Genomic DNA, 25,007 nt, shown 5'->3' with positions numbered 1-25,007 from the left:
AGGTACTACAAACAATGTTTCTGGGCGTCGCCATGCTGAAGTCTGACTTGGAGCGTTCGGGTCTGAGGTTCTCACATAGTTGAAATACAGCATTAGAATTTAATGTTTAGTCCAAGTCAAAGAAGAGACTAATGAATCTTTCAATGAATTTCAATGAACATTAGGTTCGGTGAATGTATCATGTTTGTATTTTTTGTGTGTTTTGCTTCCATCATTATGAATTTCAGGCATTAAGTTTCTGCAAAACTGAAATTTTTTTGTCCATTCATAAAATAGTGAATCCTTCAATGTAAGCTTAGCAAGTAACCTAGGGGAGATTCTGCTTGCCACTACGTATAACAATTGTTTCTCCCTGTGTTTTAAAGATTGCAGTCATCCTGCTGTCAAATGACAAAAGTCTGCATCTAAGCGATCCTGCAGCCACACTACACTGTTTGTGCTGAGATTTTCTGGGAGTACCAGACAAAAGAAAGGAGGTCAGACACTTGCAGAGGTGTAGCAAACTCAGAGTGGTAAAACACCTTGGCTTTGGACCATATAAGGCACATTTTCCTATGTGTTTTGGCCATTCTAGAGCTAAATAAAATCAGGGAGCCAGGCTGAGTCAGAACCTTTTCTACCTCCCTTTATACTTTCTGAGAATAACATAATAAAACCTATTTTTTGGATTTTGAGAGACCTATAAATTCTTGACAGTGTTAGGTCTTTAATATATAATGTGAACATTTCCTTTTGCATTTCCCATTTCAGTTGTTGTATTGATTTATTTGTTGCCTTCATTAGTTTTGATTAACACTGAATTGACTAATGTTAAATTTAATTCTTGATTAATCCGATTCTTTCTTTATTTAATTTTGAATACATTTAAAATCCTAGAACATTTCTAGAAATTTCCAGATTTTTCTTTAAGTAATGACAGGCTCTCAGAGAAAAGCTGTAAAATTGATCAATTCAACTTATTTTGATAGATTATGATACTAACTGCGTATAACCTAACATAGCTCAAACAGGTACAAATTGTTTACATCGAGCAAGTCACTAAAAGATGTTTATGCATATGAAATTGTATAAAAAACAGGGTAAAAATTGACAGATGTAATATGTTGGTCTTCTTTCTTCCTCTTTGTTTGCTCACTGCTACCCTCGTAGTTATCACTTCCTCATTGTGGATCAATTTGCTGCGTCTCTGTGTGGCACTAACCCAAGGTTGTTCCAACAACATGTTGTCTTTTGAAATTGACTGCTTTGAGCAGCTATGATGTGCTCTCCGGAAGACATGCCAAGACTGCTGGCTCAAGTCCAACATGAGAGATGAAATCAGGAAAGGAAAGAAGAAGAAATGAGAATTCTGAGCCAGATCCAATAATTTTGTTTACTCAGACTATACAATCCTTTTGAATAAAGGCTGCTAGGTAACGACGCAGAGTCTTTACTCAGTTTAGGAATGTCACAATGAATCCCAAAATATTTGGCGCACTGTGTTACCCAGAAATGACTGAACTGTATATGTTATTGATTAGCTTGATACAGAAAGATTAACATTAAAAGGTTGCAAATCTATCAAAAAAACTTTGAATCCAATATTTATGAATATTAATCAATTTTCACAAATTGCTTTCTAAAACAACCCTTTTTTAACCGAAATGTATAGTTTAAACTGAGTTTACAAAGTAAAGCAAATTAATATTTTAAAGATTTTGCCTGGATAATATGTTTCAGTTGAACATATTTAAGATTTTACTTAAAAGGTTTTCAGTTTTTCATGTTTCCCTTACTTTTTTTTTTTTTTTGCAGAATGGCCACTTCTGTACAGAAGTTATACAAAGTGCAAAGAATTTCCTGCAGAATGCACAGGTGAATATTTGTAAGGTGATCGCTCTAAGTTCATACATTTTACTGTTTCCTTAAAGAAAGAATATCATTTACAAATTCCTTCTAGTGAGCAACAGTCATCTCCAATGGATACATGTTGGTGGGAGCAGTCGGTCCTACTTAGAAATTAGGGCAGCTGAATCAATTTTCCATGAAACCAAATAAAAAGTGGTTACAGGAATGGATGATTCATGCTGAAGAACAGGACCTTTAGTCGCAATTCACCCAGAGCAGCACACGCTGCAGCTAACACTATTTGTTAGATGTCAGATATAACAAAACACATTAGAATGATTTCTCTTACAAAAACAACTTTTGGTTATTTTAAAACATACAGTTGTGAAATAAAACAATAAGAAATCTTTTCTTTGGTTAACCTTTGCACAGAGATCTGATAAGTACTGAGGTCTGTGGAGAGATTAATCTGGCTTGCAGCTGCATGCTTTAATAATATGCAAAAAAACATGGTCAACTCAATATCCTGAGACTGCAAAATCAGTACCTGAAGCAAACTAGCACAACAATTACGTGGCCGACAGATATTCATCAGCAATTCAGGCAATACAATACATTTGGAATGTATTTACAGTGCTTCAATTTTTCCATATTTTATGTTACAGCCTTATTCCAAAATATGTTAAATTGCATTGTGTTAAATATCCGGTTGTCATAACCCAAAGCACGTGATGGAGCTCTCAAAGCAGTGGCTTCAGACTCTGTAAATATCCAGGAGTCTCAGACTTGAATCTGATGAATATCTCTCTTCTACCTCGTGGAAATTTCAGAAGTATTGGACAGAACCATTGGTGGAACTGCCTTAGGATAGGTGCGCTAAGCTTGTGGCATCTTACTCAAAAAGACTTGCGGCTGTTTTTGCTGCCAAAGGTGAATAAAAAAAGTATCAAGCAATGGCTGGGAATATTTGCATGAATAGGATTTCTTGGTTGTCTAATTTTAATAAGTTTGCAAAAACACTCGCACCATTTTCTACATTGCTGGTGAAAACAATCTTCAGTAAGGAGTCACATTTTTTAATATTTTTAATAAAACACAGGTGTGTTTTCCAATTTAGATTGAGTTCAGAATGTGCAAAATGCACAGCCCTGAGGCCTTAATTTGAAACTTTTAGTTCTAACTTTCAGGACCTTAAAAGGTCAAGCTCCTCAGTACAACTAACTGCTGAAACTACATTCCTCCTCCTCAAATCAACAGGTCAAAGGTCGTTGATGAATCTGCCTATATTCACGGGTTTCTTTCTAGCCCAAACCAAGACTTTGGAAGAAACTTCCTCCGTCTCGTCTCTATACTTACACTTTAGTATCTTACTTAAAAAGCCACTGAATAAGCAACTATTCAGACAAAATTATACAAGAGTTATTTTCTTTACTTTGATTTTATTTAGATAATTTTCAACTGGGTATTATTTTTTCCTCTTATGTGAAATTTTTTTTTTTTTACTCAAGGGCTATGTAAGTTAATAAATTAATTATCTTACCTATTTCTACTTAATGTTTTTGCTGTTATCTCAGTTTTGGGCTCTCATGTATATAATATAATGAAAGCATAATAATACTCCTGACACTTTAGAAACAGTTGGAGGTTAATATGACAATGGACTGTTTCATTAAAGTTTATTGTCACATTACAGGTCTGAGGAGTTTACAAGCCAGATCGCCTTCTTAAATTTACATGCTTTAAGTCAGACTTTCATTATTTTTTCTGCATTGTAACATATTTATTCCTTAACTTTAAATTATCCATATTGATTTCTTGCTTTTCACAGCTCGGGTATCGGTTCAAAATTGTTGGATGACTAAAAGTCACTTTTAAAGCATCCAGTAATTCTTCTTGGAGGACCTTTTCAGTGACGAACTGAACTCATCTGTTGAAGGGAGGTTCTCTCAACACAAGCTGATTTCAAATCCCATCACTCGAGAACAAACATCATAGTGGGGCTGTGAACTGAAACACGCCCTCCTGTGGCCCCACACAGACGTCGCGCGAACAGCGTCAGGAGGAATTGAACGAGTGGATGTAGGAGGGAGATAGTCGGTGTGTGCACGGGTACTAGGTCAACCATGATTTTTTGTTTGCTTGTTTGTTGTTTTGCTCTCTTAAAAAGCAATGCTTTTTAAGCAGTGCTCTCACTGGCTTACGCAGTGAGGTTAGTGGTTGTTTGCGTTGGTTGGTTAGTCCTGCATCAAAGTAAAGAAGTTTCCAGAGCGCTTTTCAATAGGCACAGATTGTTGGCGAGCACCAAATAGAAGGATAGACTGAAAAAGAGGAAGACCACCGCGCCCTTTGGCATGGAAAAGGCGTCCTGTGGAAACCTAAGTGAGAGCGGAAAACAAACTGGGAGTGGGAGCAGTGATGCTTCTTTGACAACCTGTTCAGTGTGGAGCTGTGAAGCTTGAGCGCATCCCCGCGCCTGTCCTCCCCTCTCCTCCCTCCCCTCTCCTCTCTGTGCCTCTCCCTCTCTCTCTCTCTCCACGCACAGACAGGGGCGGTCGTTCTCAGTCTGCACACATTCCACTTGGCCAGCATCCCCCGGACTCCACAGACACAGTGCTGATTGAACAAGCGGAGAGTGGAGCTCATTCTCAGAGCGCATCATTTAGAGAGGCTCCACTAGACTGTCACCGGCCAAAGGCAGCAATTCAACCACGCCTTTCTCAGTAAATTCAAGGAGTAGTCAAGGTTTAGGGTATATATTTATATATTTAAAGGGACTTGCTTGGGTTCCTTTTTTTTTTTTTTTTTTTAGAAGGTTTAGGTTCTTTTTCTTTTCTTTTTTTCACTTTTTTATATTTGTGAGGAGGAGACTCCATCATCACTTCTGCTGTGCGCTTCGCTGCCGCACTTAAAACAACAACAACAACAAAAAGTTCAAGTGGAAATTCTTTTGGAACGCGCTACTTCACTACATCGGTGTTCCGACTGGAGTTTTGTTTTTCACGCTCTCCGTGGAAGAGGATATATAACTTTTCAACTGGTGTTTTAGGAGAAGAGGAGCTGAGATCGGAGGATTTCTTGCTGCTGAGCCGGGAGGAGTGCGCAGCACCTGGAGATACAAGGTAGGACCCAGGCGTTGAATTTGTATCCATCTTACATTTTTAATGAACTTGTACTTTGCTTCTTAAAAAAAAATTAAAATAAAAACAACAAAAAAAGCTGTTTACTTACACAATATGGTCTCAAAGTTTATCATCAGTCTCATAATATTCTGTTTTGCGCTTAAGCCATTCAACTTGTGCGATTTTAAAGCTTTTTTTTTTTTATTTCTATCTCCGCTTTGCTTTAATTCCCACGCGTCACAATGAAACTTTAATCACAGCTCGCCTTCTTCTAATGCAACCTGCCAATGCAGCCATCCGGTTATAAAAACATGTTAGGTCAGAGGAGTCACACAATAGGCTTCATTATCTCCCGACTCCTTCTCATTTTCATTCCTCTTCCTCGGTTTTCCCACCGATTCCGAACCAAAACCTGCAGCATCTACATCGGTCCATGCAGCTAGACTAAAAAAAAAAAAAAAAAAAAAAAAGAAGGAAAATAAAAACTATGCTGTTTTTATCTGGAAACGGCAATTTGTTATTTTAGGATGTTTGGAGTAAAAAGTGGATGTATTGCTCCACTTGTTTTTAATCCACCGTCCTTCCTCACTGCGCTGTAATCCTCCGGTCCGCTCCTGTCCCGACTACACCTGCCTCAGCAGGAGACAGAAGCCAAACATCAAACCCTCAACAATCCCGTCAATCTCCAATTCTCTAACACACAGCGCCGCTTGTAAGCTCTGTATAATCCACGCTGTCGTGATTGAATTACCCGCCCTTTAAATTGAATGAGGCGATGTAGGCGTTGCAGCGCGCAGTAAATTGCTCCGAAACATTATTGTCACGGCTTACGGGGTTGAAAGAGACACAGCTGGACATGAAAAAGAAAAAAAGAACAAAGCAAACAAAAAGAAAAAAAAAAGAAACGAAAGAAACTCTTTATTTTTATTTTTTATTTCCCTGTTCTCACCTCAACATTCTTGCCTCTCTCAGGTTATGACGGAGCTGAGCTGAACATGGAGCTTTTCTGGATTGTCTTGTTTTCCAGTGTGCATCCTCTTGTTTGGGGGCAAGGAGTTTACGGTAAGAGGACGATGACAATTTATTTCCTCATTATCCAGACTGCAGCCTCCTTCCATGCTTGGCAAGTTCAGACCGACCTAGCCACGTTGTGTTAGTGATGAGAATTAGTTCATTTTTTAACTCACTGTAGAATCTTTATAGCCCACATGTCAGCATGACACCCTAATAGGCTCCCAGTAACGGCCTTTAAGCTACTGCCAGAACAGCTCCCGGTGGACAGACTGTATCCTGAAGAGAACATTTCTTTGGTAGAAAAGCTGCAGAACATCTAACAGTGTAACTATAATTTAACCTTCCTATTGCTTGAAATCAGTTCTGTTCAGTGTTTTTAGAATCTAAATCATGCATTTTAAAGAAGTGGCCGAGTTGCAGAGTTACTTTTTGCTTCACTAAACAAATTTTCAAACTCGAACCGTCTGAAAATTGTTGTCATCAAAAATTCCCATGCTTAGTGAATCAGCTGCTCTCACACACCCACACACCCCGAGTAGGTTTTGAAGGCGAGGATAAGCATGGCAAAGCTCTCTGGGATGCGGCTCGTCTTTTGTCAGGTTAAACAGGACAGTCACTCTGCGCTTTTGAGGATAAGGCCTCAGATTTGTGCCCTCTCAAGACTGCAGCCTCACTGTGTGTTACAGAGGCTCAGTTTCCCGAGCTTACAGGCGCCTGGCCAGACATGCATCCTCCTGTCCCTCTGGGCAAGGCGAACACACAAAACTCTTCTGTCTGCTTTGATACGTTGATTTTGACTTTTGGAGAAATGTGGCAGCCATTGGAAACAAGCTCTGTTTTGTCACAGTTGCACAGAGTGTGCTTGTCACATACAATCCTGCATCCCGCCGTCACGCTGAGAGACGCTGACAGTCTTTGATTTGCAGAAGCATGTAGGCCTGCGTAAAAGTCCTTGCTAAGTAATCAGGTTTGCACTAGTCTGATACTTCACAGTCCTGCTGACTAATCAATATGAGTGTAAAGTACAAACAACTTAGACGGTTCGCAGATCTCGTCGTGGTTTATTTAATATAACACGAGTTGCATGTTTTTTGGGGAATCCTCCTTTACAGCCTTGGACGTTTTGTAGTCCTCGACAGCAGAAATGTCAGTGTTAATGCAGCGAGACAGCTCTGAATGTATTCCTCAAAAGTCTTTCAGTTTCACTGGAAATGTCAAACTTTGCTAGAAGAAAAAAAAATTGAGCTGTACTTATGTGAAATACACAGCTCTGTATGCTTTTATGGCGTGACAAGCAGTTTCTGCTTGTTCAAAACCCTTTTAGCACACATGTTGTAGAATATATGTTAAGAACATCTGGGATCCTTAATAAAGCTTACTCTCAGTACAATCCGTTTGATTAGTTGTTTCCTATCGGTTCGATCTTGTGCTTTTTGTCCTCATTATTTCCCCTCACAGTTGTGTAAAATTGTTTAAAGTTGGCTTCGGGCTCATTCACAGTTTGCTAACATTTGTCCATCATGAATTCTGTTAGAAGCATGCATTCGATTGAAGAGGGTTCACAGGTTTTGTTGTGCAGCCTTTCCCGCGGTGTGTTTGGATGAAGGTGTTGTCAGTCCATGCTTGTGTGAATCTGTGCATGCAGGTGTTTGGGTATCAAAGTGTGGATCGGTCACTGTGCGTGTGTACTCAAAAAATTAACTTGCTGCATAAACATAAGTTAAAAATTGTAATAAATCACATACAGTTTCTTTTTATTGACGTACTTGTGTTGTAGTGGGAAACATCCGGGTTAGATCAACATCATCGCTTAGAGTGGTTTTAATTTTATTTTTAACGAGGCCGGGTCAGTGTCATTTTAATTGAGGAAATTAAAATCATTTTCATTAATGAAAAGGTTATTAAGTAAATGTTACTTTGTTTTACTATTAAAATTAAACATAATTCTCACTATGAAATTGGCAACAGTATAAGCTCAATGAATGTAAATAGTTTTCTTAAGTTAGATTAGGGCTTCCATGGTTTCACAGTGTCAACGTGTTATCACAAAAATGTAAAACAAATGCATCATGATGTGATTGTTTTAATTAAAATTTTCTACTGATACCCAGATAATGTAACATATTGCTTTAAATGTGCAATCTAATAATAATGCTATTAACTATCATTATTTAATGACAGTATATATATACATATGTGTTTCCTTTAGTTGTATTTGTGTTTTAAAAATAGGAGACTGCACTTTATTGAACATGAATATGTAGCAAGTAAGTGAGAATTGTTTTGTTTTTTTGATGCATAGATTTAAGCAATAGTTTGTCATAACTACATTTAGTAGTATTTTATAGACGTTTTTGTACAGAATCCCTGCATGCTTTACTTATCATGATAATTAAAATAAAAGGTGATGATCCTTTAGTTTTCATGACAGTTTGTATTATTTCATTACAAGATATACTGTATATATATATATATATATATATATATATATATATATAGATATATATATATATATATATATATATGTACACTTAGTTCTGTGCTTGTTAACAGGAATATATATATATATATATATATATATATATATATATATATATATATATATATATATACACACAGTATGTCCTAACAGAAGACTGTCAAGATAAAAGTGCACAAGTCTTATTTCAGCCAGCATACTGGCAGTGCTCAGACAGCTACCACAGATGTACAGTACTTCAGCACTCTATGCTTCTTATAGCCACAGCTAACTGCTATCTCTCAAACACCTTTTCTCATGAACATAACATAAAATTCTAAAATTGTTCAAATCAGTCATATGTGCCTTTTTTTTGTGCATATCCATGTAAAAAGTATATACGTACTTGGGCATGATTCTGTACTGCGCACCTGGGCCCCTTTAGTCACTGCCAAGGGAAGAGAAGCCCCAGGGCTTTGTGAGAATGTACTGGCCGGCACTCACAGGAACCAATCTCCCAGGTGGATCACGTGGGACCGGACGTGGCGGTGCTCAGCTGTGCATACCTGTGCAACACCTTTCTTGTGCATTGGTAAAACTTGACTACTGAGAGGACTCATTCCAAGAAAGCAGTCGGTCTCACAATTTACACAAATGTGGTAAACAACACAATTTGGGAGGAACAGGGAAGAGAGCCAACGAGTTTGGCACGCTGCACGCACATATGCATAAAATGCTTTCCATCACTTTGGAATTGTTTAGCACTTGCTTTAGCAGACAGATGCGACTCAGCGCCCGTCGGGAACCGAACGGCGAAGTGTGCCTGATTGATGTCGGCGGTTTGGACGCCTGTGAGGTTCATTTACTGTTGCCTTCTCCAGGGTGTGTTTGGATGCATGTGTTGTTGTCAGTTTGTGCTTGTGTGAATCTGTGCATGCAGGTGTTCGTGCATCAAAGTGTGGGAAGTGTCCAAGCCTCTAAACCTCGAAGTTTGTGTGTGTGCGTGTGTGTGTACGTTGCCGTGCGAGAGCCTGAGTGGGACGTGTTTGTCTGCGGCAGCCACACTTTTCTTCACTTTGCAACAGTTTGCTGGCTCAGCAGGGAATCATGGATCGGTCACTGTTTTTCTTGCAGCAGTTCGGTATTGATTGCTCTTCTCTGAATTCTGATAGGTTGTCAGAAAGCTTGTAACAGCTGTCTGTCAGATTGCAAATTGGCAGGTACCAAGGTAGTGTAACGCTTTATTTCAAGGAGGGAGCAAAAAGCTGCATACCATATGTTTCTACAAATCCCGCTTTGTTAAGGCTGATAGGATCATATATAATGTCTTGTTTATTACCATATTTTCACTGTTTTCTCTCTGGGACAAGCTCTTTACATGCATCTCCACACATCCATCCCTGCATACATATAACGTGATTTTCAATTTACTCTGGATATACTGCAGTCTGGGGGCATTCTAAGTTTGATGTGGCATGCATTCGCATGCAACAAATTGCAACACGCTGTAGCAGAAAGGGAGGTTTGGAAAATGTCAGGACAATCTTGAATGATGTTCATCCTTCACAGAGCCACTGAACACAGACAGAGTGTACCAGAAAAAAAAAGTGTCTTTCCATCTCCGTGACACTGCGTCACATCTTACTGTGCGAGGCAGCAGAGTTCACAGAGACACCAAATTATTGATTGCTTGACAAAGTCACACAGCACCATTAGCTGCTGCTGTAGATGGAATCCAGACTGCATTAGCCTGCAATACGATGCTTCATTATGTGCTTGTTAACAGGAAATTTAATGAACTTAAATCAATGACTTTGCTTAACAGGGTTTTTTTTTTTTTTTAATTTTAAGTAGGGCTGTAGCAGCAGTAGCAGAGGAGGAGAGGCCTTGCCCTTGGCCATAAAGCAAAAACACTGCAAGAAATGCAAAAACTGTAAAAGTTAAATGTACCTAAATTGCACACTAATTTAATATCACTTTGAAGATGTCGCCCGAGGAAAATTTGAATGTTTGGGATACATATTTAATTCAGTTTTTTATTTTTTTATTTTTACCAACTCAGCATACATGTGTGGCTGTGTATATTTGCGTTCATATTAAGTTCATATCAGTAGCTTTGTTAGCTACAGGAAGGTTATTGCAGTTACTATAATCCGGAGTTAAAAGTTGAAAAGAGTTCAGTCCAGTTTATCTCTATCAGAGATTCATTACACTCTATTGTTGCCTCATTTCTTATACACCATCTTTATTCTCTGTTTGCTTAACACAAACAGAGAATCAACCAATCACATGGTAGAAAGTTATTGCATTTAGCCATCTAGACTTGGTAAAGAATTTTTTTTGTTGAAAACAAGAATCAGAATGGGGATAGAGTAGAAGTGATTTAGAGTGTTGCATTGTAGATGGTCTGATTATTTCTGAAATTGAACCTTATATTAATAGTTTATACTGCTGTTGGTTATGCAATAAAGTGGGGGATACCTTCTAGGCACACTTTGCGCTCCTTAGTACCAAATCACACTTCTTGAATATTATTGCTGACTATGTCCTTATCCAGTTCCCGAGAGTTACTATCCTCCAACTTCTAGATGTACTATTTCTCCAACACTCTTGAACCAAATGTATGCCTCGTTTCTGCCCTCCACAGAGCTCAGTTACATGATGATGAGGAAATTCAGCCAACTGATTCAGGTCTGATGGAGAAAAAAAGTAATCTAAAAGTTGCAGGGTGCTATCTTCTTAGGACTGGACCAGGGCACCCCCGTTTTAATTGCTTCTTGCAGCAGGATGAGGCATCATCATGTCACAAAACTCAAATCATTTCAAGCTGCTTTCAGTGAGTCCGTCCAGTGTAGCCCACAGTCACCAGATCTCAGACTGACTTTAGGATGTGGTTGGATTATCAAACTGCGACTTGAACATTCAGCTGATAAATTGTCAATGCTTCCATGTCAATATGGACCCACTTCTCAAAAAAGTATTTGAGACGCCTTGTTGACTCTGTTACAAACAGAACCAAGGTAGTTCTTATGGCAAAAGGGTAAGCATACCGGTAGTAGGAAGTTTCAATTTCATCTAATAAAGTGCCTGGTGGTGAGTGTGTAATTTTCTATTTTGAATGGAATAATGTGCTTTAAGTTAGAGCACCAGCAGTGACCAATGTATGTGCTTAAGTAAATACAATTTTCAGTAGACACAGATATGTAACTATGACTACCTGCAGTATGTGTCATAACGTGAAACACAGCAAAGAAAAACAAGGTTCAGAATGTCCCATTTGCTGTTTTTGTCTTTAGCTAAACCTGAATAATGTTGTAAACAAGGGATTCCTGCCTGTTTAAAGAGACTCTGAAATCATACTCAGTTCAACAACAGCTTTTGTCCCTGCTGCCGCGCTGACACCTCTCAACTAAATCCACTACTTTGTATTACCCCTGCAGGCAAAGTAGCCCACTTTGTTGGTTGTATGTAGTCAAAGATCAAAATGGATATAATTTTTGTTGCTTCCACTGCAGTACTTTGTTTATGTATTTTTTTTGACTCCAATGAAATTCAAAAACCTTGTTTCTGTGTTTTATGGTCTGGTGCTGTTATCATTGGGTGAGAGGGACAATGACTGCATCTCGCAGTGTGATGGACTAACAGATCTCCTGTCCATCACACAGCAATAAAGACAAAGTCGATAATTCTATTCCCACATGGTATTCTGAAGTGTGCCTTTCAACACTGTCTTTGGAGTTTACATCTCTGTTGTCGCAGTACCACTTTCTGCCTCTACATTCAGCGGTATTTGGCTACCACAGATGCAAAAGACTCGGGTGCTTCCTCTACTTTGGCTACGGCCACACGGCCTTAATGTCGATGACCTAGAAAGAGATCACTCCATGTTTAACTGGCCTGAGCACCTGCTCCCGGGAACTCCAGCTCTTCCACTCCTCAGATCAGCACTTTTTGTTTGCGTCTCTTTTATGTCTCCTGCCGCGGAGTTTATTTGGGATGCTGAATATTGCCCTTTTTCTAATAAGCATCCATAATTTATTGGTGGCTCTGAGGCAAAGGAGGAAGAGAGGAGAAGGGGAGGGCAGACAGTGATAAGAAGAGACTGAAGCATTAAACTAGAGATGATTAGAATCTCTCACCTCCCACGATCCGACACCCACCATGTTTCTCCCACTCTTTCCCTCTTTGCTCAGTTTTTCTGCATGTGTCCACATATAATGTTTTCACAGGTGTGCTTTCCGGAGTGTGTGCATGCATACACAAAGCGCCTGTTTGAACAGATTTCTGTCCTCACAACATGAGAAACAACAAAAGCACACATTAACAAAATACATCCACTCTAGGTGAATATAATCAGTAATGTCATCAGAAATTGAGTGACTGTTTCTTTTATTACATTATATTACATTTCTTCCAATTAAAACATGTCTTTCCAACATGGATGGATAGATGGATATTTTTTGGATGCATTTTTCCTCTTGATCCTTTGTGCTTCTCCTTTTTCTCCTTGCCTTTTATATTTGTGCTTGACTGGATATTAAAGCCTGACAACATTTCTATTAACCCACAGGTCAGCAGCGGAGCCACAGACCTGCCTCACAGTGATGCGCTGAAGCTGTTTTACACTAGCCTTGCTACCTAGGGGTAAAGGATGAAAGAGTTAAGACAACATATTGGGAGGTCATTTGATTTATCACCTTCTGACAAGATACACTCAAACCCCTGAGATAGATATAAGGATGCAGGGTGGAGTTGGGTCGTCATTTTGGGGGTCAACAACCATTACATTTAGGTCTGAACTTTGATTGGTTGAGTCTACCACAGAAATATACTGTAACCCTCCGCGGTATTAAAAGACCCCACAAGATTTTTACTCTGGACGCGGTACGACGTGGTCACACTGACCTCATGTGCGCTTTTACAGGTTTTTTTTTTTTGGGTGGTTTTTGAAAGTGACAGTTTGACAGGACGAATCCCTTCTTACCCTCTAACATTTTCAGCTCCCCTCCTGACTGTCTCGCTAAGACCAATCGAGGCTTAATCCAAACCATTTATTTGTAGCTAATATAGATGTATGTGTTCTCTTAAAAGCTTATGACTTCTTACTGCTCAAAAGAAGAAACTTTATGATTAATTTGACTTAATCAGAGTTTTTAAAGTCAATTTAATTTAACTTAATCACCACTTTTAAAGTCAAAGGTCAGTAAATGTTAGCTTGTTCCAATTAAAATGTATTTAAATAACAACGGGACTCATATGTAAGTTAGTGAATCGATGAACTCTGCTCAAACTCTGTGCACTTTAATTAATTGCAATGCACTATGTTGAGATCTTTCTTCAGTGGGGCGAAGCCCTGGACCACCTAACTGGTTTATCTTTATCCTTGTGAAAAGCCCTGCTGAAGTCTATTATTGATTTTCTTTCCAAGCCTTGCCAAAGGACCAATAAGTAAGCTTGACACTTACTAACGACTAAAAAGTTTATATAACGTTGTCCATTTAGTCCAAGTTTTTTAAAAGTTTACATGGAAATAATACTAACCCCAAGTTACTCACTAGTTTGTTTCCAACTTATTCGTTTCATGAAACATTTCTAAATTATTGTAATCCAAATAATTTGATTGTTTAATATCATAGGTTTTGTCAGTGTTCATCTTGAATATTATTTTGATCTTTTTTTTACTCTATGCTTCCAGTCAGCTTTAATCACTACTACAGCGCACTGAAAGAGAATTAACACATCCTGACAAACTGTTTGCTATTATCAAATTTCCTTTTGAATGTTTTCCTGCAACTTTATTCAAAATATAAATCAAAGATGAAAGCTAGATTAAAACAAGAAAAATGTTGTGCAATTTTGCAAACTACAGGAGTACCTTGCAGGCTCTCAATTGCCTTCAGAATCACTATAATTTTCTCTCTAAAATTACAGTGCAGCCCACATACTATTTATTTATTTAAATTTTCTTTTTACCTCCTTACCTTGCATGACGCTCTTTCATTTGGATGATGCTCTAGTTCATGCACATCCCATCCACATGCAATCATGTGCACAATAACACGGTTTTCACATGCACACACAGAGACATCCATGTGCAGAAACACCAATTCCACTGCTCACCTTTTGCTGCACTTTTATCATTAGCTTACTCTGACCCTCTCTCTCTCTCTTTAAAATTGTCAGTATCCTTCTCCTTCACATGCACACACACAAACACGCATGCACACCCCGAGTGGTTCTGAGCTTTACCGGGCAATGTGGGCGTCCTGTGGGTTGGAAAAAACTGTCAGGCAAACTTCACTTTTCTCCTCTGTAGTCCTGTCACTCTGTCAGACATTATCAAGCACCTCTTGCTGGCTCGGCCTCAGGAGGAAATATATGTTTTTGTGTGCATGTGTCTTGGTGTGTAGGTGTGTACTTGTCTCTCCAGTCACATTTTAGGGACACAGAACATCATACTGTTTAATTTCCACTTTGTCTTAGTTGCATTTTTTGTGCCGTTGTCCTTGGAGTGCAGGAGGAAGGTCTGTGAGTAAGTGTGTTATGTTGTGCATTCGCATTGGACATGAGAAGGAGGGAACATTTGGCATCTAACTTATTTATGGAGGCAACAGGACGGTTGTGAACAGTGGTGAGAACATAGCTTACATCAGAGACCGTCTGCCTCCTCTTGCACTTCCCTTACCCTGTCACTTGTTCTTTCTTCTTCTCTCCTTCATTTCACTTTCCGTTGTCCTCAACACGTATCCCTGCACATTACCTCATAAAGCTTTGCAGCATTTTTATCTGTCAGTCCTTATTCAGAGGTTTGAATCAAAGGGAAAATAGATGCACTTTTTTATGGCCATCTACATCAATGTTTTGTCTTTTAAGTCAGTTTGATGAAGGGTAGCTTTAAAGAGTTATTTGAGATATGGTACAAACATCTCTGAAAGAATAATTGGTTCCTGATCTACTTACTATGAAACTCGGCATCAATCAGCGTTCAGGATTTGTTTCAATTGCTCTGATCCCTTCAGGAACCAAACAAATAAACCTTAGAGATTAAGTGGATTAGCATGACTATAACAATTTTTTTCCCAACAGAGCAATAACTAAAATACATAAAAAGAGATACGGTAATCTATGGGGCAACTCTGGTGCCTGAAACACTGACTGGCCTCACAAACTGAGGCACGATAGAAACAAACAGCAGCTGGTCAGGGCATATAAGACAGATGAGCAAAGGGGAAACATAAAGCTTATAACCAAAGTATCTAAAGCAACAAAAATAATGAGAATCAGAGATTTGAGTATTTTAATCCAAAAGAACCCATCAGGATTACATAATCTGTTTTATTAAACCAGACTTGTTTCAAAGAGGAGACTTCAAGTTCAACTCATTTTTAGTATCATAACACTGCATAACATTTTTTCCAAGGTTCATCACCATGGTAACTCAGAAACCATGGTTGATTTTGTCAACGATTGTGTATCCAATTACCTAAAATTTTACAATTAAAACTCCCTTTCATTGGTCTTGTGGAGTAATCCCCTTTTCTGAGGAGCTGAATTTTAGGTTTCTTTAACTGAAAGTGATACACATGAAAATTAACAGGAAGATAAATGAATAGACATGTAATAAATCCCAAAAAGTTTGACTTTATTTTTTAAAATGAAATTCTGATATAAATATGATTTGCCAAAATTTTATTGCGATGCACCGAAATATGTTTTCTCAGCACTCTACAGCAACAAAACCAGAGGTGTCAATGAAGTCCTTTTAGTTTTTATATAATAGTATATATAATACAGTACAATAACGTTTCATTTTTCGCTATTAAGTGGGAAGAAAACTCAGATTGTCGTGAAAAAGAAACAATAGAATTTCTGTATTGGCACTCTCTTCAGCTTTTGGTGTAAATCTCCTCGGGGATTTTTAAATGGTTGTTTCTCGACTCACTTAGAAAACAAGATATTTGACCTGTTGTTCAAAGCAAACAGAAACCATTCTTGCCCGTTTCTCACACTTGTATCTATCCCAAGAGCTAAATGCAAAGACTCCTTTGGAAAAATGTCATGGAAAATATTACAGGGCAGTAAGAACCCAACAATTTGACTGAAACTGTTGTGTTTGTACCGTTTGGCTTTACGATCCTTTTGCTCGGCTGAAAATCCCGAAACCACAGCAAACAACCACAATCGGTGGATTCGGTCATGTCCAACTAAACTTTCTGACAGCAACAGGGGATCAACAGTAGAATCTATCTTTTGCTCTGACACACATCTGGCCTCAATAATTCAGTGATGCGTGCTGCTCCGAGAGCTCACCCTCTCCCTGCCTCTTTGCCATTCTCACTAGCTGTCTCAAATTTTCTCTCTCTAAGTGGCAAAGATCCCTCTGTCCCCCACTCCTACAAATGGTAGTTTGAGTAAAAAAATTCTGACACTTAAAATGTTCGCACTTTTAGCCTGCTGGTCTCACACTTTCCCATCCCTTTTCCGCCCATCTCAGCTGGCTCAGAGAAGATGGGGGTATAATCTGTTGGATATGCTGAAAGTAACCATGTTCTCAGTGTAGCAATTTACCTGCCACCAGCTACACATCCTGATCCGTCTCTCCTCCTCCCTCCCTCTGTCTTTACCCGTCCACTAAACTTTTACCTGTCAAAAAAAGATGTTCCTGTCATCTTCATGCCTTCCCTCCTCCTCATTTCTCGCTGATTCTTTTCCCAGCCATGCATACCCTTAGCATGTCAAATAAAGCATACCCACTTCTTTCCTTCCCACCCTCTTTACATCTTAATTCCCTCTCTTCATCCAAACGATTTCAGCAGAAAAAACCTTTAATTCCCCTCATTTTCTTTCGTCTTCTGCTTAGTATCCTTCTCTTTCTTTACGTCCTGCACCCTTCTCCTCCAAAGCCCTGTCATATTCTCACTATCATCTGAAAGTTCAGTGGCAAGAATCCACCCACTTCTCCACTTTCAGCATATATAGGACATAGCTCATACTGTCATTGAAAGCTGCAGAAAGGCTTTCGGGAAACAGGTTGGAACGCTGACACTGGGGAGCAAGAAGACCGCATAGGTTAGACACAGTTACAGGAAATGAGGACAGAGTGAAAGGTGCATCGACCGGCCATCTCATTACTCATTAAAGTAAAAAAATGAAATAAACACTAAGGCATGATACAAAGCAGAAAGTTCTCATTTTTAAATTACGCTTATTTTCACCAGACAGGACAGTTTTAACCATTGGATATATAAATTTATGTTTTATGTTGCCGCAAAATAATAAACATTTTCACATATTTTCATGAATAAACTATTTTGTACCCTTGGTGAAGTTCAGTATTTCACAACCTTTTGAGACTGATGTACTCCCTCAGTAACATCAAATAAGCTCACAAGCCCCTTGAGCTACAGCATTGGTGTTAATAATTTAGCAGTTTGAGCTGGTTTTAATTAATATCATTGATTATATGAAAAAGCATGTTAAGAAAATGTTAAGAATTCAGCCATGGACATGTTTCCATTCCTCTGTTTCTGCCCGTCTTAAAGGATTAACTGTGTTACTGCATGTTGGCGTGGAAAAAGGTACTTTGAGGCTCTCTCTGTCTCAAAGAACGTCAGTTTAGGAAATGAATGTATAATGTCTGCTTCATGCCTCTGCTTTAAGGAGCAGCTCAAGGCTAAAAATATGCTTTCCAAGTAAAACACTCCTAAAACTCTGACCCTGCTGACTGGTAGCTGAGCTGAAGTGACAACAATTCAGACTCTTAAGTTTTCTGTGAAGAATGGAAATGCAGAGAACCTCTTGGACTGTGCTAATTTCGACCTGTTATACTTATATTCATGAATAGGCTGATTTATGATCAAGTTACAATGTAGTTTTCAAAGTCACAGTTTTACATTTTGTGTCATGCTGCTTTTGTAGACGTTCTCAGACTTAGGTGCCTTTCTCCAGCAGTGACGGGGTGAGAGGTGAGGTTACATCCTGGAAGGTCGCCAGTCCAACACAAAGCAACACATGAAAACAGGACCAACAATCATGCATACTCACACTCATACACAAGAGTGAGTTAGCCAGAACAATTAACTTAACAGTCATGCTTTTGGACTGGGTGGAAGCGGGAGTACCTGGAGAGAACCCACGCATGCATGAACATGTAATATGTTCTCATGAAGGAGAACATATTCCATGTCAGTTTACTGCAGTTATTATACTCCCAAGTATGACTGGTGTTATCTCAAGGACCTTTAAAAGACAAATGAATGCAGATATGATTCACATCAATCCATTTTACTCCAATGCAATACAATCATTAAGACTTTATTCACACCTGGCTCCAAGATGTCTCCTGATCGGTCCATTCATGTTCAAACACTATATACAGGTGTGAACACACTCCTCAAGATGCATAGAGGGAGGTGATATTCAGATGACTGTCTGGGACGCTTGTATCTGCTTTGATTTGACAGTCTGACTGCAGTTGGTTGAGAAACCAGAAAACAAAACAAAACAAAAAAAAAACTTTCAAAAACTGTGTCAAAATCAGCACTTCTCTCACTTAATCTGAAACAATGAGACAGCTATCTGGAATATTCTAAACATAGGATAAAAAAAAAAAGATATTATAATGTTATATAGATGAGTAATGTTTTATTGTTTTTGAAGATAATTCAACTGCTGTGATCAACACATTATAAAGTCCCTCACACAATCTCTTCGCATGTGTAATGTTTTGTCACTTTTACGCGCTGCATAAAGTATGTGCAACAAAGTACTGCTCTTTTATGAGTAAACATCTTTCACAGAGCTTTTAAAAGTTACTCTTCTTTTTATCTTTTGTATCACATCGTCAAACTACACAATTAAGCTTATAAAAGTTTGGAGGCAAAAATAACTGCACACAAATGCAACAAAGTGAAATAATTCTAAGTTTTAGTTTTCTATGTTCTCTTTATGGACAGGTTGTGTTAACAGTTACATGACACGATAGGCATTTGGAAAAAAACAAAACAAAAAAACGTTATTTGAGTATATCAACTGTTATGGTCTTTAAAAACATTCATATTTTGGAGATTCAAGGAAGCCGCCTGTGAGAAATGTTCTATGGGCCTAAAGATAATTTGAATAGACGTGAATAGAAGCAGTGAAAGTAGGTGAACGTTTGAACCTGAGGGTTTTTGTGTGCACTACACGAAGCTGAAACATCTTCTTCTTTAACTTTGCTGTACATCTTTAGTTTCTGTTCTTCTCTGACTTGAAGTAATTTGGATGCCTTTCAGAAAAACAGCAGTTAGTGACTGTCCTCTCACCATTAAACCAGTAAAATGAAGGAAAGCTCCTGTGTTTACATCTTCTTTGAAGTCGTCAAAGTAAGGCAAAGAATTTCAGAGAAGCAAGTTTGTAGAAATGTATTCTATGTGGGTAAAAAAAATAACTAGATTTTCTATTTCCAAATGATTACATGAGAATTCTTTTTTGAACTCAATTACTGTGACGCCCCTGGCTCAGTGAGGACATGTTACCCTGCAAAAATGTAATTTCTTTTCCATTCTTCATTTGTGGAGTATGTAGTGTGAGGCAAGATTATGCATCAGGTAAATTTCACACTTTTTACTTAAGAATACAAAGATACTCAGCAGTATTCCCATTTGTCATCTGATCTCATGACCGTACAGTTATAACACAGTTGAAAAGTAAGACTTTAGCAGCTGTGATGTATGAAATATCTGACTTAAAAAAAAAAAAAAAACGTTACAGGAGATCCCCTTCATAATTCATCAAACATATCTAAAGCTCAAGTGAATTAAATATACCTCTGAAAAATGTATGTCCTCATTTATTCATCAACAGCAACACCTTTCAACCTCAGGCATTAAAATATCAGTCCAACTCTAATGGAAATGTTATTCAATTTTGACATGTGATAAAGTGGATGGGATCTGACTCATGAAAGGGATAAAAAAAAAAGACACGACATGTGGCTGAAGAAAATGCATGTATTAAAAACGGAGAGGGACACAGTGAGAGTGACATTGAAAAGGGCAGGGCCAGATACAGAGCAGCTAAAAGAAGAAAGGCTTCCCTGGAGACAGAGGTAGACCGACAAGGGGCTTAGAAAATGAGAAAGGAACAGAGGGAAAGAATCGCTGTAAGAGTAGGAGCGAAAGTGGGAAAGAGGGTGAGACCTAAACTTTATTTGCTTAAGTCCAGACTGAAATAGAAAAAAAATAATACGCTTACATGTAGTTCTTTTGAAAAGCAATATCTACTTACAAAAGAATCAAAATGACACAAACCTGCCAGAGATTTACCCTTTGGAGCACAATAATGGACATCTGGTACGTTGGACATGTGATTTAGCAACCCTAACAAGAGGTAATACAAAGGCCATTTGAGAGATTTGTGATTTTATTTTCAGGTTTTGCAAACAGTTATTTTCCCATGTTACACTGTTTGAAAAAAAGTCCCAGTCTGTACCTTACTGTGCCATATCTCTCTGCCTGAAACCTGGAAAAACTGGGAGGAAAAACAAATACACTGTCAGAGCAAATAGGGTGAAGCAGCAGTACGTGCACACAAGTACAAGTGAAAGACAGGTGGGAAAAGTCAAGACTGAGGGTGCTTTCAAGTTCGTGCAATATAGTATGTTGGTTAGAAACCATGTTCAAAATATGGTGTATGTTTCACATGTTGTACAAATTTTGGGGGACAAAAAAGGGTTCAGTTGCTATCTGTGGCTACTCTGACTGGACTCCAGCAACAAAACAGATTTATCATATATGGCTGAAGTCTCCACTTGGAGGCTTCTTTTATGAACTTACACCGCAGTTTGGTTGTAGTTTTCAACAGTTTAAACTTATTCATTTATGGTTTTTGGAATTATTTTTTCATTAAATTGAAATAAAATGTTTATCCAGGCTAGTGGTTTTTGAAGGAACAAGGAACTTGAATTTATTTTAGAACTTTCATCTAAAAGTATAGATGTGTCTTTAAGTTTAAATAAATAAAATAGCTTGCCTTAAGAAACCGATTTTTATAGATCATTAATTTGAAAGTTTTGGAGCTAAAAAAATATTTGCTCCGCATACGTTATTGGATTAAAAATAAAAATAAAATACTTTAAAATTTTAACCCCTGGCACTTTACAATTCAGACAAACAGCATGTAAACAAAATTTTGATCAGTCCAAAGCAGATCAGTTCAATCCAAACAGAAAAATGTTTGGATTCATTACATGCATTCAAATCTAGCCTTAGTTGTAATACAATTGTTTTAGGTTCTGATCAAAATAGCTATTTGGAGGTGTCACTGAACAGACCGCTATTACAAAGTTATTGGATGCTAAATGCACCAAGGACAATAAATCTCAAATATATACTGTATATATATATATATATATATATATATATATATATGTGTGTATATATATATATTCCCTAACATGCAATAAGCAACTAGTGTGAAATTTCTCAATCACTACATTTTGTCTGTGGGTTAGGAATTAAAATAAACCTATCAGTCTAACATAAATAAAGCAGGTGACCTAATAGAACTAAACAGGAACTGTAAGTTAAACAATTACAAGTATTTGCCATGTTTTTCCAAAATTAAAAGAATGATTATGATCTTTGACATTTTATTTCGTTGTTGTTTTGTGATAAGTCCCACTACAATGTGGATGGCAATTGCTTTCTTGGCTGAGAGTCCTCAGAGTGTTTTTGAACAGTGTTGCGGTGTCACAGAAATGTTTCTGTGCTGCACACTATTTTACTGTTTCTGGAGCTTCTGTTGTTCCTTAATCTCTCTACTTTACTGTCTCTACTAAGTGAACACCTTTGAGGGCACGTGCTGGCAGGGCAGTTTTTCAGGACATGCACTAAAGACAGCAAGCACATCAGTGATCACAAATGAAGCTTACTTGTTCCATGTAAACCATTTTCTCAATTTTTCCCCCCTCTCCTTTGTTTTTCCACATCATGATTACTCACAACAACATTCCTGGGCCACAGCTGCATTTCTTAAAACTTTCATTCCATCTTTGTAGTCAAAGTCTTCATTCATTGCAACTTCATTCTTCATTCCTCCTTGTTTTTAATCTTTCTCCCTCGCCCGCTCTGTTCTCGCCTGCAGCGCCCTACAATGCAAACACAACCTGTTCTGAGGGGAAGTGAATTATTGAAGCCGCTGCTGCTGTTCCCCCTGCGCAGAAGTGGGCCGCAGAGGAAAGATGGAGGCGGCAGAATTGAGGGATAAGGGTGGATGAAAGAAATGGAGAGGATAGATTTGTTGGGAGGGATAGATGAATGAGGAGTTTCAGGGTGCAAAGATGCAGATAAATCTCATTTTGTTTACATAGTCCCTTACCAATTCAGCGGTAATGAATGACGGTGCTCAGGGTTTTACAAAAACAGTTTTTGATGTTTTGGGGATAAAATTGCAAACAGGTTTAAAGGTAAAATAAAGTATTTTTTTAATGATTTCACCTCACACTGTCCTACACTCCGTCTTTCCATCATACATTCAGTTCGTCTGACACTTGTTGTTTTTTTTCTGATTTTTTTTGCATCCTCTTTCTTTCCTTGCTTTACATTTTATTCTGGTTTACATCATCTTGCTCTCTTTCTTGTTTGTGTTTTGAATCACACACAACATTTTCTTCTGAGAGTCGAAATTTTCTAAAAGGATCAGAGTTTTGTTAGCTAAGGTATTCATACCCTTTCAACTTTCCCGGTTTTTGTTGGGCAGGCAAATAATCTTGATGTATTTAAGTAAGATTTTTGATGTGATCATTGAAAGGTCTTACTTTTCTGTTAAATAAATTTAAACAAGATAAAAAAAAAAATAAAATAGAAATAAAAACCTGAGTGTGTCAGTATTCAGCCCTAAGGTAACAATACTATTTGAAACACCATTTACAGCCACATTTCTTTTGGGATATGTCTGTAGCACCTTTAAGAATCTTCGGAAGAATCCTTTTTTCACCTCTGACATAAATTGATCCCCAAGTAGGGTCGGAGTTTGGTTGGAGTTTGGGGTGGCTCTGATCTGTGATGTAAAAGCAGCATGGGATTGTGGGGAATGTAAGGCCTGTGCAGAACAGGAGGTGTCAAAGTAAAGCAAACATTCAACAGAACTTACACTCAGAATACATTACATTCAGTTAGGCTCTATGTATCAGCTATTGGACAGAGTTGGCTCCACTGAATTTAACTTTTTGGGTTTCATAATAAATGAGTGTGAAGGAAAATTCAGAAGCACTACTTTGTGTTGAACTCTCACATAAAATCCAAACAGAATACATTGAATTGAATGGTTATGATACAAGAAATTGTGTCTGGGGTCAAGGTGTATGAAAATGATTTTAAGTACTAAACTTTCACTCAGTAGATGAGGTGAGCTCAGTCACGGTTGCATGGCTGGTTCTCTTCCTTATTTGAAAATCAACATAAACATATTTGAGTTTGCCAGTGTTTATTTGTTTGTGAGACCTTTTCCGATGCTTTATTCAGTGTCTAGGCCTCTCAGCAGACATTATGAGTGTCCTTAACAAATATTCTCTGCTGTGTAGCTTGTTATCATGATTGAAATGAGTCACAAAGTGGAAGTGTAAATGCAGAAGGTTATGCACTGAACAACTATCGTGGCATTATCTCTTCTGTTTTCTCTCCACGTAGCCTAGACACCAAAACTTCAGTCGATTAAAAACATTGTGACATGAGAGCAGAAGAGAAATCTCATACTTCTCTGTAGCTTTGAAGCCATCTGAAAATACCACTGTTGGTATAACTTCAGAATTGTTTAGTTATGCCTTTAGGCACCAGATTGCATCGTAGTTTAATTAAACAAAGCTCTAGTTTGTCGAGAGGCTTTAACCCAGACTGCAGAAGGAGAACAAAAAGGCATAGTTTTAACTTTATCTGATGAGAAATCGTCTGGCACTGAAATAGCATTCAGTTATTTGCCTGCAGTAAACTTATTTTATCTCTTCAGGAATTTGCAAAACAGAAAGAGGCTTAATTTTAGATCATTTGTCAAAAAAGTGCATCCAGCGATTGGTAGGGCAATGTATTAGCAGACCAATAAACTAGGCCACATTCTGACACCTTTTTAAGATATTGGCCTTCGGCTTCACCAGAGCAGACTTGGTCAATAACCAGGAATGAGAGAGCAACATGTTGCTGATGTGGCTGTAAGACAGGAAAAGTGCGAAATGTGACACTACAGCCTCCTGTCAGTCAAACAGCTGCATGCAGACCTCAAAGAATGAAACCTCTGTGTGCTACTGGATTATTCAGAAAAACTGTCAGTCAGTTGTAGCTTTAATCAATCAATAAATAAATTAAGCTTGATATCACACAGAATAGTGGAACACAAATGCTAAAATGGGCAGACCAACTTAAAGATACACATTAGAGATGATCAAACTAAAACAGCCACCAGAAATAAGGAAAATTTAATGTTCTTAGCAAAATGCACTCATGAATGTTTCCCCCTGCCACATTGAAACCTAAAATCTTGTTCATTTTAAGTTTTACACATTCCTAGCTATGAGAAATGACTTGGAAAAATCTAAATGGCTGCTATAATAGCAGTTG

At 38.1% G+C, this 25,007-nt stretch overlaps 1 protein-coding gene across 2 annotated transcripts in view; it reads left to right on the top strand.

The window, feature by feature from the left end:
• Positions 1-4,172: 4,172 nt before the first annotated feature.
• Positions 4,173-25,007, top strand: part of mdga1 (MAM domain containing glycosylphosphatidylinositol anchor 1) — a 188,430-nt gene continuing 167,595 nt past the window's right edge. For both annotated transcript variants that reach the window (XM_028015734.1, XM_028015733.1), the window contains exons 1-2: positions 4,173-4,946; positions 5,919-6,008. In XM_028015734.1, coding sequence (XP_027871535.1) covers positions 5,942-6,008 — 67 coding nt within the window. In that variant the 5' untranslated portion in view covers positions 4,173-4,946; positions 5,919-5,941. The remainder of the gene's footprint in view (positions 4,947-5,918; positions 6,009-25,007) is intronic.

The sequence above is a fragment of the Xiphophorus couchianus genome, chromosome 4 (genome assembly GCF_001444195.1).
Source record: "Xiphophorus couchianus chromosome 4, X_couchianus-1.0, whole genome shotgun sequence".
NCBI classification, from domain to species: Eukaryota; Metazoa; Chordata; class Actinopteri; order Cyprinodontiformes; family Poeciliidae; genus Xiphophorus; species Xiphophorus couchianus.
Note: the sequence above shows the minus strand (reverse complement) of the source record. Positions and strands in the feature narration are given on the sequence as shown.